Source organism: Stereum hirsutum (genome assembly GCF_000264905.1).
Source record: "Stereum hirsutum FP-91666 SS1 unplaced genomic scaffold STEHIscaffold_2, whole genome shotgun sequence".
Taxonomy (NCBI): Eukaryota; Fungi; Basidiomycota; class Agaricomycetes; order Russulales; family Stereaceae; genus Stereum; species Stereum hirsutum.
The window spans coordinates 3,646,082-3,660,752 of record NW_006763132.1 but is presented as its reverse complement, the minus strand read 5'-3'; the positions used below and the strand labels follow the sequence as shown (position 1 = coordinate 3,660,752).

The following is a 14,671-nucleotide window of genomic DNA, read 5'->3' as shown; positions in this document are numbered from 1 at the left end:
TATCTCTGTGGACGCGGGGCATTTGCTGCATGGGTTAAGTCTCTGTTCTGGCAACTTGTCATATTTCTACTTCCGTTTCTTGATTTTTTTATCTTTCACGACTCCCTGGGCTTGTTTACAATCGTGCAATGGGGCTTGGTAGCAGTTTATTCCGTTCGGCACCATCGATACATTATCAAACGGGCTAAGGCATGGTGGGCATCTAGGCCTCACGGTACTAGCGCTAAATTTGAATCATTCATGTTTTTCGCTCAACTGTGGGCACTACATGTGTACGTCTACCATTCTTTCTGCGTTCATCCTGATCTTGGGAAGTGGCTAAGCTTCTTTCTCACTTCACAGCGAGATTATATACGAAGCCCATCCTTGGTTGGCCTCGGCGTTTATGATATCAACTAATGTCATATGGGGCGTTAGGGTCTACCAGTCGACCAGGATTGCGATGGATTCCACTGATTACTCATTGTCATATGGACAGGTATGACATGACTTTTATGTATACGGTTTATTCTAACGTGGCTCTGCTCGTAGATACTTTCTATATTCGCCGCCGTTACGCCAGTCCTGTATACCATTCGTCTGGCTTGGAGCTCGCGGGATTATCTCTGGCATTTCCTTAAACGACTACCAGGAGAGATCATGGATGAAATAATCTTTGTTCTTACCGGACACCGGGATCCGCTCCATAAATTCATTCTTCCTGCTACACAGTGCTCTAGTCCAGCTCAATCACTCTTGTCCTGCTCTTCGGTGTCTGCGACGACTTCGCCCGATATCCCTGCCTCATCCACATCCAATCTCCCCCCACCTCCGCCACCAGCGAGGCATCGATCCTCACCATTTATTACTGGTTCACAAAATTCTGAACCATCCGCTCCAATTCCATGGCCATCATGTTCCACGGGGGTGCTTTCTACACTTTCGTCGCCAGAAGTCAGTTCTATCCGAAGGAGGACTTCATCAGTGGCAAACATATCCGATAACCGTTCAAACGATATACAACACCGACATCGAATATCTACCTCGACATCCGCGGGCGCTTCTCTGCCAGACGGTATTGGGGACTCGCCAGACAATTCACTCCAACCAATATTTGCCCACGGCCAATTATCGGAGTCACCACCAGAATCTCCACATGCCACTTATTCAGTAGCAGACGCTATCTCTGCGCCTGCCCATGTCGTATCCTCGTCCCCTGTCGACGGACAATCAGAGTACTTCGATGCTCGCTCGACGACATCTTCCGATACTGTACGTCTTATACAGGGTCCGGATCCGAAAGCGCATAGCGCTTCAGAAGCGCCCACACACCCCACCATGACTCCTTTTGCCTACCGATCACTCACGGCGCCATCAACCGGAAAACTCAGCTGGTCAGGAGCTCGCAGAAGGTTCTTAACCGACGCTGAGAAAAGACGGGCGTAGGCAGTTGGGGAATACAGGACATAGAGCCCTAGTTCGGTACGTTATCTTACTTCGGTCTCTCAAGTTTCGTCCACCGACTGACTAGACAATCTATAGCGCCAACATCTGTCCCTCTCCTTGGTCTCCCCCGAGGCTTTCAAATGCGATAACAAGTGGTGACGGAAGGCTCTTCATCGGTGCTGAGAAGATGGGAACATGCTAGACGAACTCACAATTGAGGGGAGGGCTCCCTCCCCTACTTTTACTTCCTTTTTCTTTTCTCGCTCTCGTTTTCCCTTTGTCTTGTCATCGGTCTGCCTATACTTTTCGATACCTTGTGTTTCTCGTCTTCTCATCTATATGGTCTACCACTGATTTTTTGTAGTTTAAATCATCGAGATGACTTTAGTGGACGACAGTAATCTTTGTGCAAGTGGGACGACAGTCTGGCAGTGCCGTCGGGGGTGGAAACCAGAGCGGTGGTCCGTAAACGTCGGACTTCTCCCCCAGAGTAATATGCCTCGAGACACCTCGCGATTGCCTCGCAACTAGACGGGAAGGAAGTCCACCCCTTCCTTCCCGTCTAGTTGCGAGGCAATCGCCAGGTGTCTCGATGAGGTAATTTCCTTGCACATCAATGACTGACTCCTGGGGCGGCCGTCGTCTCTGATGCTCTTTTACAGGTATAACACTCTGGTCGTTTCCGTCCCTCTGGAACTGAACCATTGCTCTGTAGGCTTTATGTAGGCTCTATAACTATCGACGTAGCAGGAACACTACTCTTCATACCTGGATCGTGCCCCCCGAGGTACACACAATGGAATTCAGAGACGCTGAACGGAGGAGATGCCGCACCATGCTATCGTGTGCGTAAGTTGTGTGACTCTGGAGCGGTGTTGTTGTGTGAAAGAACTCGGATCACGAATATTTACTCTAACCCGATACTGGGCATTAGACTCCGAAGAGAACCATGACTAAGGGAAGAGCAGTCCGTAAACGCAGTCCGCTTGAACGTCGAATATCAATATAACTTGGAGGATATTTATTGACAAAACGCAGGTGCTCTACACAACCAGACCAGACAACAGCGAGATCACTCGTCGAAGTCAGGCTCGACTGTTCAAATATGTTCAGCACAAAGCAATAAGCATATGATGTGAAGAAGCTTACACGATACGTCGAAGATGGGCAGTCTGGGACCATCCCCAATCGAACTACGGGGAGAGGACTCATTGGACGGGGTTTCATCCGAATGTGACTCCTCCTTCAAGCGTTCGACCAACATAGACTCTAACTGGGTCTGCAACGTTTCAAGGAGCTATCCGGGGCCGACTGAGGGGGATACCAGGGATAAATGGTGGAGTGAGTACCCAGAAGAAGGAGGTCGGGCGGAGGAGGGATTTCGTTGGGGCGGTCCATGCGGTGTTCGTTGAGATGCTCGTATAACTTCCAGCAGCACCAACAACACTTCTTGCTAACGGAGATGAAGTGATTACCGACCTTTCGGAATGGCAGGCAACGGAATCGTTAAACTAAGGGAACGGAATCGTATATGAAAGGAGAGGCGGGCGAACCGAGAATATGTTTAGCAACACCTCCTGATCCTCAGGTTTGATTCCCCATGTTCTACGACTTTCCTGCGCAGTTCTGACTGAATAGAAGGAGTGTGCGAGAGTCATCATCGTCGCCTCCGCGTGAAGCGTCGCCCTGTTGCCAGCATTTTGAACTTTCTTGCGGAAGCTCGCTTTCGTCTGCTCCGTGGAGGAGGGAGGAACAACACGATCGACGAAGGTCTCGATGTAGCTGTTGATGCGTTTAGAGTCGAGGGTAGGCATGCGGAGAACATGTGCGCGAATACGGTAGGTTAATGGTTTAGTGGTCAGAGAGTCGACGGCATCAACCCAAGAGACAATCGTCTTGAGATAGTGCACGATCGCGTGGCGAGCCGCCGCTGATGATGACGACAGATCCTTTGCAAAGACTAAAGCAAATATCAGCAATCAGAGATGAAACAGATTGTAGGCAGAATCTCTACCATCGTTTTCGTCTGATTCATTTTCTTCATCGTCCTCTTCTTCATCCCCGACCATCTCTGTGAAAGCTGCCTCCGCCAGAACATCGCCATTCGATTAGTCGCAAGCAGACGAAGGCTGAGAGAAGAGTATAAGGTGCTGACCTTTTTCATCGATCGGCCTCGTCTTGGCGGCCAGTTTCACCCCTATAAATTTGGCATACCATCAATCCGTGGGTAAAGACAGAGCAGACCGATGGTGTAAGAACGAACCATCTAAGCCGCCTTCATCTGTTGGCTTCGCGGGGACGTCCGGCATCTGCGCTAAAACATTTGCCGCACGATTAGGGCACAAGCAGAAGCGGAGCAGATGAACATTTGAAGAACATACCGTCCGGAATGGCTGCATACCCCGCCTTTGTATCCATGGTCGGTGTCGCTCCTGGTCATGATTTGCCGAGAGGTCCATTGAAGAAAAAGGCGCAGAGCAGGATATTAGGCATGAACATACCGTGTTTCTCACCGAAGACTTCCTCTTTATCATCGCCTAACATGCATTCCCATCACAATCAGCTAATGTAAGATAAGACTCAAGGAGACACGGAGGGACTCAGGGAAACGTACAGTCGCCTGGCCTCGCGTTCATCGCCTTCTCTAGGTCTTTGTCCTTCAATAATGTATCGACAATACCGCATTGTAGCAGGCCGCTGAACCTATACAGCCACCGAGAGACATGTTTGATTTCTCCCGGTGGAAGTCTCTGTGCCGCATGCCATTTGCCATCCGTTGGTTCGAAATAGGTCAAAGCATTCTTGAGTTGTGCAAAGGTAGCTGTGAGGGCTTGGACCCATAGACCGATGTTTTCCGTGGTCAGTTGAAAGACAAAGCCGTAGCCGGCCTGTGAAGATGAATAGGAGTGTATGCTAGTGTATGCTCCTGATGAAGCCACTCCGCCACGTCTGATTGAACGATTTTGAGGGTCTTAGGCAAAGGGACGTTGGGACGGATTTGGTAAGAGTAAGCAGCGAGCGTGTCCATGGGATGACCTCTCCAGAGATTGTATCCAACATTTATTCGGCCACCGATCTTTCTCCGTGCGTGGAGCACGACAAACAGCTTGAACTGGGCGCAGCGAATGGCGAATTCTCGGGAGGACATGGAGGATACCGGTAAATGGCGGAACATGTCCAGTATAGCGAAGAGGTTCTGATAATAGGTGGGATAGCTGACACTGATGACGTTGTACGATATCAATTCCCTGAACAGTGTCATAGACCCACAAGTATGAGAGGGACGGACTCGAGTTTGTCCCACGCCCGCAGAACCTGCTCTCCATTCTCTGCCTGCTCGATGGTATCCAACTCAGGCCTCAAAGGACGCCATGTATCATGAACAGCGCGTCCCTTCCTCTGAAGTTGGTCCCCAGGCGGGTTCTTCGTAATGATCAGCGCGTCTATTGATTCATGCTGGACGTTCGCAGTGACCGCGATGAGACGAGCAGCGTACGGATCGCCGAGCGTGCCGGTCGTGAGCAGAGTGGTGATGTGCTGTAGAATGCGATTGGCGTTGTCATGAACTTTTTTTTGCCGGTCCAAGCGCACCCGCTGGTCGGTGGTCCTTCAAGGCACAGGTGGCAATGGCAATGGAAATACAGCGCTCCTCATACGATGAGAGTGCGACGTTGTTTAGTGGTGCTCCTGAGGCCATTTAATTCAACTCAGCTTGTCGTTCCAAGACAAGTGACTTGTCGCCATCGGAGTTTGCCTGTATGTAACCATAGGCTATGGTCTGTCACCAGATTCCATCCAGTTGTCGGAGTCACCACCTGCAGAATCTCCACACGCAACTTAGTAAGTATTCAGTGGCAGACGCTATGCGACCTGCGCCTGTCCATATGGTATCCTCAACGTCCACACACCCACCATGACTTCTTTTGCCTACCGATCACTCACGGCGCCATCAACCATAAAATTGAGCTGGTCAGGAGCTCGCAGAAGACTCTTGACCGAGCCTGAGAAAAGACGGGCGTAGGCAGTAGGGGAGTACAGGGCATGGAGCCCTAGTTCGGCACGTCATCCTACTTCAGTCTCTCAAGTTTCGTCCACCCATTGACTCAAGAACGTATAGCGCCAACAGCTGGAACTCCCCCTCCTTGGACACTCCCGACGCCTTCAAATGCGACGACAAGGTTCTGCACTATCGAAACTTTTAGGCATTCGAAGAGACATCAGGGTAGTATCAGAGATCAAGCAGAGGAAGCCACTCCGACACGATACAAGTCTGGCGCAAATGCGGTCGGGTTTGAAAACTCAAGCGTGTTGTCCGTTCCCGCGACGAAGCCATCCAATGTAGCGAGATAGCCCTCGAACAAGATGTCCCAGCTCTGTCAAGGAGATGTCACGTCAATGCGGCAAACAAAGAGAAAGGAGCTGAGAACTTACCCCTCCGGAGATCGGCATCTGCAGCTGCACGGCATCCCCACCGTTAACGCTGATGAAAGCGTTCCTACAATTCGAGCAAGCCGTATTGGACTGCGTAACGTCCGCGTTGATATAGTCCACGGAAATAAGTTTGCTCCCGCCTGTACCTCCATCGATGCCAGTCAACGTGAGCGTATTGGAGCCACCATTTCCGATGAACCCGACGACAGTGACAGTGTCGTTAACGGTTCGAGTAGCGGCGGCCCCAGAGAAGATATTAGTAGAGCTGGCAGCTAGATAGTATGTGAAGGATGGAGGTTCGGAGGCAATGGCATTGGTGAGCTTGAGGACAAGTGATCCATGTGCAGAGACGGTAGCCGCGAATCTGTCGTGAATGGTGAGATTGAGTATTAGTACGTCTGTGTGAAAGCTGAACGGGTTGGAGCTACTAACGTTTCTTGGATTGTGGCCAAAGATTCGCCCGTCCAAACGTCGGTGGCGGTGGCGGAAGAGAAACCGACATCGGCGAGGTCGAGAGTTAAGGCTCGAGTACTAGAGTTATCCCAGTTGACAACAACTGTTCATAAGACCAATGAATGGTCCTGGATAAGTCATGGCGGTTCTTCTCAGAGCTTGTAGAAACTAGCACGTACGAACAACAGTCGATCCGTCCGCCAGTGGTCCAGCCCAGACATCGTGGTCGTTCGTGTAACGCCGCTTAAATGCGATGGAGGCCCCCAGCGTGTCTTGCTGATAATATTGCAATAATATGGATAACCGTTCAACTTGTTTTCAGGGTAAGATCAACTCACATTGAGAGCAATGATTCGTCGATTGCCCAGTATATCCAAGGTATCATCCGTAGGGTTGGTCAAATCCGTGGAAATCATCAAAGGAGACCTACGTTTCGGCGCTCGTCAGCATATGAGCTACTGTTGAGAAAAGTTCTTACTGCGAGTGCGTACTTTATCGCAGCCCAAAACGCGAAATGGGTCTTCTGTTCCTCGACTGTCAATCCGTTATTCCCGACCTCCAACAGATCCAAGTCGTTGAAACCTCCGGGACCTGCGAAACCGGTTACAGGGACGACTTCATTTATTATGCGGAAAAGGTTGTCCCACGAGGGCGGAGGACCGATGTCATTCCTGCAAACGTTAGCAAAGAGTTAGATTGACGAGTACGGGAACAACGCATGGTAGATATGCTCACGAAATCCGCCACGAGTTACCAACATCGCTCGCCCACCTAGCAGGATCTTGCAGACCCCACTCGCATATTGAGAACAGAATGGGTCGACCAGTTGCTTCAAGAGCGTTCCTCATTGCCACGTAGTGGGGCTGTCATATGGGATGATACTTTAGTGGACGATACAAGTCGCGTTGAACGAATGGGTCATCAAACCTCGAGACTGATTGGTGGATCATTGTCGACGAAATCCGTCGGGCTCACGGCGAAGCAGTTGTCGTACTGCATGGATTGGTGAGATCCTGACCGTAGAATCGCGACTGAAGACGTCAGATCCCTACCTTTAAGAGGTCAGCTCCCCACGAGGTAAATGTCTCAGCGTCCAAAGTCTCGTTCCCGAGTGATCCTAGCCATCCTGCAGTGCCTCCAACGAAGTCACAGGAGAAATACCCGCTGCGGGTTGTGACAACACGCCATCAAAATATCAGATACTTACCGATGGAGATCCAACTTGAGTGGACTCGAAGACTCACGCATCACTATACACTCCGAACTTCAACCCAAGGTCATGTACAAAAGTTGCCAGTGCCGGTACGCCAGATGGGATTCTGGTCGTGTTCCACGTGAAACCGCCGGTTGAGTTGCGGGTCGTGCCTTGCCAGCCACAATCTCTAAAGGATATGCCCGAAGTCGGTAACCTTACCTCGAGACGATACCTCTCGCAAAAAGAGGAATCTTACAAGCTAAAGTATTCGTAACCGAGGGTAGTGAGGCCTGAGTCGACGAGATTCTGAGCCGCCTGTCTGTATTGCGCCTCATCGGTATCACAACTATGAAGACACATCAGTAGTAGGTATCATCGGAGAGTAAATGACATACAGAAACACGTTGTATGGATTCCAGCCCATAGCTGGCGTAGTACCAACTCCATTGTCCAGACAAAACACTAGTTGTGAGAGTAGCGATGTCGCGAGGAACGATGACCCCTGCGTGCCACATATCGAGAGTGAACGAACGTTTGAAAGACAATCAAAAGAGTGCTCGTTTTGAATTGCAACCTGGGGATGGCTTCATGGCGTTCATGCACGTCGTCGGACCGCCGAAAAAGGTCGTCTGACGTAAGGCACAAGGTCTCGAGACCTCAGTGATGGTCAGCTGGAGGCGTTCATGCCTTCGATACGTTTTTTCCGTTCAGCGAGGTTGAAACCATGGGAAATATTGCCCAACGTACTATTCATCCGGGCCACCGCTTTCTATCATCAGTCACTGGATCTTGAATCCGAGCATGCAATCTTGGTTCACGATGAATCCAGTGCCGTAGCAAGCCCTCGTCTGATTCACCGACGAGAGTAGAATAAGAGGAAGAATATCTTTAGCTTCAGGCAGAGGTGCGACACAGACTAACAAACATCATGTTGCGGTTCGCAGCGGATGTCGGAGGTGGATGACAGGAGAGTGGAACCCGGAAGGAAGGCCACGAGGGCAACGGAGCGCGAGACATTCCGGGCTGATTAGATTAGATCAGATTGGCACTCCGCTCCGCGTCTCGCACTTTTTCGTTCTTTTCCTTCGATCGCTCGTTTTCATCCTCAACTGCTGGCTTTCCTTTGCTATACTGCAGCTAGTCGCCTTATGCGAGAACCCACTGCTAATAGTCCTCAGGAAGATAAACTCTGTCTGCTTACGTGTACTCCTGATAAGAAGTGACTTGGCTTCCCCGTTCGAGTACGCAGCTTTCCGCTTGCTCGAGTCGTACTAAGTACTATCCACGGGATGTCTCTAGTAGTTGGCATTTTCACCCTCTTGTCTACACCCCTTATCCAAAGTAAAGTCGGAGACAATTATTGGCAGTCTCATGATATTCGGCATTACAATAACATTGAAAGTACAACACACATGGACATGAATCCACTCGCTAGAAGTCAGTCTCCTCCGGCTCTCTCCCTCACTTCCAATCATGCTCCTTAAACACCCCTTTCTAAATATGACAACTTTATTCGCTACGCTCAAAGATGCAGTGATAGCTCCCTCTCTGAAATGCTCTCCCTCATTTCTCCTATGTTTCCACCGACTTCTCTCCGCATGACGCTGCTCTAACGAAGAAGGACATGGTGGCGCATATATATTCGTTTGCTCTTGTTAGGTCCGGAAGCCGCCATCTTGCACCACAGAAACCTGCGCCCACTCCCGATCTTCCCAGTAAATTTGTCACCTCTCGGATGACGAGCACCTCTATAACTGTGTAAACTCTTATATGTCCTCAACCGACAGCATGAAGGGAGGAGAAATATGACGCCACTCATGTTACGAGGCTAATTCAACGCCTCGATGATCTCATCCGATACCACGAGCATTGCCCTCTTACTCCTCCGAATCGCTCTTTCCTTCCTCTCCTATACCACCCTTGCCTGACATAACGAGGCATATATACTGTAATTTAGTAAAAGGTGATATACCACGCTGGGTGGTATCGGGATGGCCCCGTGGTCTGCAGGATCAATTGGACTATGGATCAATCGTTCACGTACGTCCTCTCTCTTCATATTCAGCATTTCACCTATACTCACGCAAGTCTCTGCTCCCACACGACGCTCAGCACTCCGCGTTTGACCCATTGAGAGGTCACCTTATACTCGCCGTCTTCCGTCGCGATTGAATGCGTACTTCTAAGAATTCCCTTCTGAACTTCTCGTGCTCATCACGAATACTCTACGAGCAACATGGTTTGACTCTACTCGTTGCTGTCTCTGCGTATGTTGAATACCTTGATATCTGCGTTCTCGAGGTCTGAAGATGCACCCGGTACCAACAATGTTTCTCCTCTCCTCCCTTCTCTGGACCATTTCGAACCATATGTCTAGTCAATACCTGTGTCATTAGCATCGATTCTTAACTCTCTCCGCAACAGCAATCTCGAATATGACTCATTCGTCAAATTGTGTGCTCGGCGGCCCGTCAGATACCGACGACGTGCAGTCCTTCACGCACGCTAAACTTCGCTAGACACTTCAGTCTGCTCTCGTCACTCGGTGGTTCTACGCTACCCTCTCCCCCCATCAGTCAGTGTTTTTCAACTGTCACTTGTATTCTCTGTGCCTACATCGCAACCTCTAGTCTGACCTTGCTACTCAACTCGGTCTGGATCTCTTATGTGACTGACGGGCTATCTGGTTCACATCCCGGAAAGCACCATTTAATATATTGGATGCGTAATTTGACCTCTGCAAAACCTGACTTCGTTACTTTATAAGCTAGGAAATCATCATCTGAGTAAATAGGTGGCGTACCTCTGTGCTTAATCTTTCTTCACGTCAATGCCAGTGAAAGCATCCCACAAATCTAACTTCTGCTGTGTTTGAGGTCCCGTCCGCTCCGTCGGGAAACGCAATAGGTCATTGTTAGGTACTGAGTACCAAGCACCTTCTTCAGCCCACTTATTCGCCTCTCCCACCGTCGTCGTCTTCAAGGGCAAACCTACACTCTGCAGCCATTCCACGTTCTTTTGGATACCCTGATGCGTATCGTCGAATTTGATAACATTGTATCTACGTCGCGTGGCACGAGGCTGATCTTGAGCCATGATCACGAAGAAAACTCGGAAATTGGCATCTGCTTCCTCGGTCGTTTGGTATCTGAGTCGGGGATAGACCGTGGAAATCACAGGGATTTCTTTGTTCTTCTTGACGATCCACTCGCTGATAACATCGCTGTAGCTAGCTTTGGAAAGGTAACCGTCACCCGTGGGCAGTGGGATACCCTGAGTTCTGGCCCATGATGCGATAGCATCGAGCGAGAATAAGTATCCCCCAAGTATCTGCATCTTCAGAACTGACAATCAATAAATCATTGTTCCTAGATATGAATTTGCATCTCTGTTCAATCTGAAACACACCTTTGGGAGAAGTATAGTAAGTATGGAGGTTTCGGATAATCCGAGGTGGGGCCGAGAGCTGCTGCTGCTAATACAGAGGTTGTGCTGCTTTTATACTACAAACAAGTACACGACTCAGGCACGCTCGCTTACTGTCGAAGCGCCGTATCGAAGACGAATGTAACCCCACGAGCTCGTATTGGAGAAGGGCTCTCTTATTACGGCTCCTTCATCAACTCCCGCACTCTTATCCACAAACAGCTCAACTGTTGGAGAGAAATAGATGAACAAGCAGGGCTCTCACGTGGCAGGCATGGCATTATAGTTCAGCACCTCCAGACTTCACAGCAAATTCGCACTTCAACGTAACGTAAGGATAGTAGTGTTAAATCGTCACTGAATCAACGACAGTCCAGCAATCCGAGGAAGCTCCACCATATGTCGCTGTATAGTGAGCAGAAGATTGACTAACTCTACACGTGTAGACTCCTCCCACAATTCGAAAACGTCATGCTGTCGGCAGACCTCCCAGCAGCACAACTTCGATTCGTAAGGGTTCCGACGAAGTCATGTAATGCCCCGGGAGGAAGGCATAGCACGCACATCCATATTTGTCATATAATAAACCGTAAACGAAGAACATGGGGGGATCTCCGAGAGCTTTGAGTTCTATGAAATGTGACGGAAGTCAGAATAGAGTACATATATGAACTGTATTGATGACGGACTGTGGGACCCACCTCATGAGTGCTGTTCATCGCCCCGATGAGCTTTTCAAAAAAGACCGCGAGATGCAGAAGTGGCTGGTGGTCCGGAGATATCGTGTGCGGGTCTATCGGCTCAGCACAGGATGATTTATTGCTGGTCAATGCTGTCAATTGATTAACTCGAGTCGCCGCGAAAAGAATGGGCATCGGGCCTGTTGTTGGAATGAATGATTCTTCTACCGCATGGCGCCCTGGTCGAAAAATGAAATCTGCCCGGCATTGCATCGGGAGACATACACCATCGTATTCCTCTAATACTAAAATCAGATGTACTTTCTTCAGCAGACGACGATAAAAATGATTAGAGTCAATGGGACACTTGCGTTTCGAGGTCGCAAGATGTCTACCGGTAAGCCGTCTGCTTCCGATTTATTACTTGCCTCATTGACCCAACCCATCACACATGGAGTAGCAACCCGTGGAAGATCCAGAAAAAAAAACGTCAGCGTGTGTATCGCTACAACCTCATGCGACGATCAGCATTTCCCAGCGTCTTTCACCATTCCGAAAAAGAGGACGTGTTGAGCTCTTCGCGGGACATGCTGGCCCAGCACCAAGACCCGGCTTCTCTCCGGCCAGACTTTCCTTTGCATGTCCCCCGAACGCAACCTCCAGAGTGTTACGATGGCAAATTAGAAGATGCTCTCGCTGCCGATCCTCTTCTCTCCATTCCATTTGTTCTCCGCATGACCACGTACAAAGGAAACTGTACGGATATAGAACCAGCCATCACGGGCATGCTGTCTGCCTCGCCGGGGATGGTCCTCATTGGTACGCATCCTGTCATCGATCTAGTTGCCTCGTGAACTGAGCATAACAGCAGACAACCCTCAGTCGATCCACGCTTCTCTCGCGAGTCTCTTGGCTTCGCTCTTCTATTGAATCGTATCGCACGGTCTCCAACGACGCCCTCTTGGTTTCAAGCAGATATTATGCACCCAGCCCTTCTTATCGGTCGGAGAAATCGCGGCTTCGCAGCTCGCGACGTGCGCACGATCTCGCCGGGATTGATCAGCCCCACCTAGACGCACATCTAAAGACCTGGCGTCGACCATGGGCTACAGAGAAAGTCGACAAGTTATCTGACTTTGGTACCTTCCAATGCAGCCTTTTGACTCAGGCCGGGGAGGGTAGGCCGTCCTCGTTCTCAGCTCCGTCATCACCACCGACACAAGATGACTCCACTCACCCTCCACGGATGGTGTTATTCGGAATCCTGTATGATGGCGGTCGAGAAGGTCGCCTCGCCATCGTGGCTCATATTCAATATTCACGGGCTGGGTGACGTCTCATTGATCTGGACGACGAGACCACTCATTACATCTCATGCGTCGTCGATCGTATGGTCCTACCTGGCATTATGGGCTTCCCCATCTCGGGCAATGCGGAGTCTCCCTACCTCACTAACTTCAGAGCAGCGATGTGTTTATTAGTGCTGAAACGTCACGCTCTCATCATGGCGAACGCATGGTAGAAGACCGTTTGGCCTCGCGAAACAGTCGATGAGATTGATGAAATCGAAGACCAGTATCTCGGTCCGTTACGTAGCGTTTCTGATATGAGTAGCGAGGATGAATGCGTCCAGGTGCGGGCATGACAGTGATGTGGAGAGTGAAGTCGGTGTAATGGGTAATAGGAATGCTGTAAGCACAGCTAGGAGGTTTAGTGGCATACTTAATTGGACGCGTGAGCTCAGATATTGGCTGCATGTAGGGAGGAAACTTGCGGGAAAATACAGAAGCGTGCAGCCTTGTAATTGTGTTATTCCATCGCAGATCTCTGTACGCACTGTGATCAGCTTGACGAGGGGTAGTAAGGCGATATCCCGATCAATGCCCGCAGCTAACAACACCTTTCCCCGAGGGAACGAAAAGGGGAGATGATGACACCGACGAGAAGACGTGTGCAAACGCCGATAACTCGAGGTGGCTTGGATCTGTTTGAAAAGCACATCGATAATGCGATCGAAAACCCTGGATTCTGGACCGTAACAACTCCTGCGGCGAAGCAGATGTTGGGATCGATCGAAACGCTCCATTTGATGCTGTCGGCAACAACGCCGCTTGATGCAGCATTGAACAAAAGGTATATGTTTGGACAAAAGCTCTGACCCGCAGTCCAGCCCTTGAGCTGATCCCACGAAAAGCAAAATAAACCTAGCTTCATCGCGGCGTTTTTGGAGTCGAACGGTGAAGCATACGGATGTCCATGCTTGATCAACACCAAGCACGATGCAGGGCGAGCTAGCAGAAGGGATAGGACATAGACAAGAACCTTATTTGATAGCAACTACTGTTTCGGGAGGCACAGTTGGTGAGGCCAGCAACACAACTCCCGGATTGAGAAAATGCAATATTGTTCTTCTACTACAGATGCACAAACGAAACTGCAAACGGACACCACAGATATAGTCCCGATAATCACTGCGGTGGAGGCTGGAATACGACGGCGACAACGCGCTTCATGATCACGGATTTCTCCTTCGTCTCGAATGATTCAATCTCGCCTCAAACGATCGCCACTACCGCGGGCTGTTTCTCGTAAGAGGCATGCCCGGCGTCAGGAACTACATCGATGCGTCGCTGCAGAACGGCATACTGACAGATATAGGAAATGATGTTGATCCAGAAGCACCCGATCCAAATGCGCCCGGAGTAACAACAGCTACATACCTGATTGATGTACGCGAAACTGTTCACCAGCGCGATGATGGTCGTCAGTTAGAACCTTAGACCATGAGAAGATTACCGAGGACTAACGACACAAGGACCCGCGGTGTTTACGGCGACAGCTTGGCATTGGGAAACAGTATAAAGCAAAAGCAGAATAGAACTTCAAAAGGATGGAGGTAATAGAAGCGTACCATGAGGGCAGACTAGACCATTTGAGTCAAAGTAGTCAGCGATGGCACTATGGACGACATAGGAGCCACAGTAGGACGTACCAGACGGCTCGAATGCATAAGCCTTTTCCTGCGCCTTCTTCGCCCGAGCCCATCTCAGCGCAGAAATCT

The 14,671-nt window shown here is 50.0% G+C and overlaps 4 protein-coding genes across 4 annotated transcripts; 2 read left to right on the top strand and 2 right to left on the bottom strand.

Annotated features, from left to right (window-relative positions):
* Nucleotides 1–240: 240 nt before the first annotated feature.
* On the top strand, nt 241–1,425 carry STEHIDRAFT_153294 (uncharacterized protein; the record flags this gene model as incomplete). The annotated part of the gene is made up of 3 exons (XM_007300265.1): nt 241–272; nt 343–478; nt 532–1,425. The coding sequence occupies 3 exons, from the start codon at nt 241–243 to the stop codon at nt 1,423–1,425; spliced, it is 1,062 nt and encodes a 353-aa protein (XP_007300327.1).
* A 5,052-nt stretch (nt 1,426–6,477) lies between these two features.
* STEHIDRAFT_49883 (glycoside hydrolase) lies at nt 6,478–7,864 on the bottom strand (the record flags this gene model as incomplete). Its single annotated transcript, XM_007299318.1, has 8 exons — nt 6,478–6,585; nt 6,648–6,735; nt 6,801–6,980; nt 7,045–7,172; nt 7,237–7,302; nt 7,362–7,473; nt 7,554–7,691; nt 7,761–7,864. The coding sequence occupies 8 exons, from the start codon at nt 7,862–7,864 to the stop codon at nt 6,478–6,480; spliced, it is 924 nt and encodes a 307-aa protein (XP_007299380.1).
* A 2,451-nt stretch (nt 7,865–10,315) lies between these two features.
* On the bottom strand, nt 10,316–10,840 carry STEHIDRAFT_108169 (uncharacterized protein; the record flags this gene model as incomplete). Its single annotated transcript, XM_007300264.1, has 1 exon — nt 10,316–10,840. One exon carries the CDS (start codon nt 10,838–10,840, stop codon nt 10,316–10,318), a length of 525 nt encoding a protein of 174 aa, XP_007300326.1.
* Nucleotides 10,841–14,007: 3,167 nt separating this feature from the next.
* On the top strand, nt 14,008–14,516 carry STEHIDRAFT_118658 (uncharacterized protein). The gene has a single exon (XM_007300263.1). The coding sequence runs from the start codon at nt 14,208–14,210 to the stop codon at nt 14,388–14,390; it is 183 nt and encodes a 60-aa protein (XP_007300325.1). The 5' UTR covers nt 14,008–14,207; the 3' UTR covers nt 14,391–14,516.
* The last annotated feature ends 155 nt before the right edge of the window (nt 14,517–14,671 follow it).

Bases quoted from the DNA above. Each gene is read 5' to 3' on its own strand.
- STEHIDRAFT_118658 (XM_007300263.1), top strand. From the start codon at position 14,208: ATGCCCGGCGTCAGGAACTACATCGATGCGTCGCTGCAGAACGGCATA.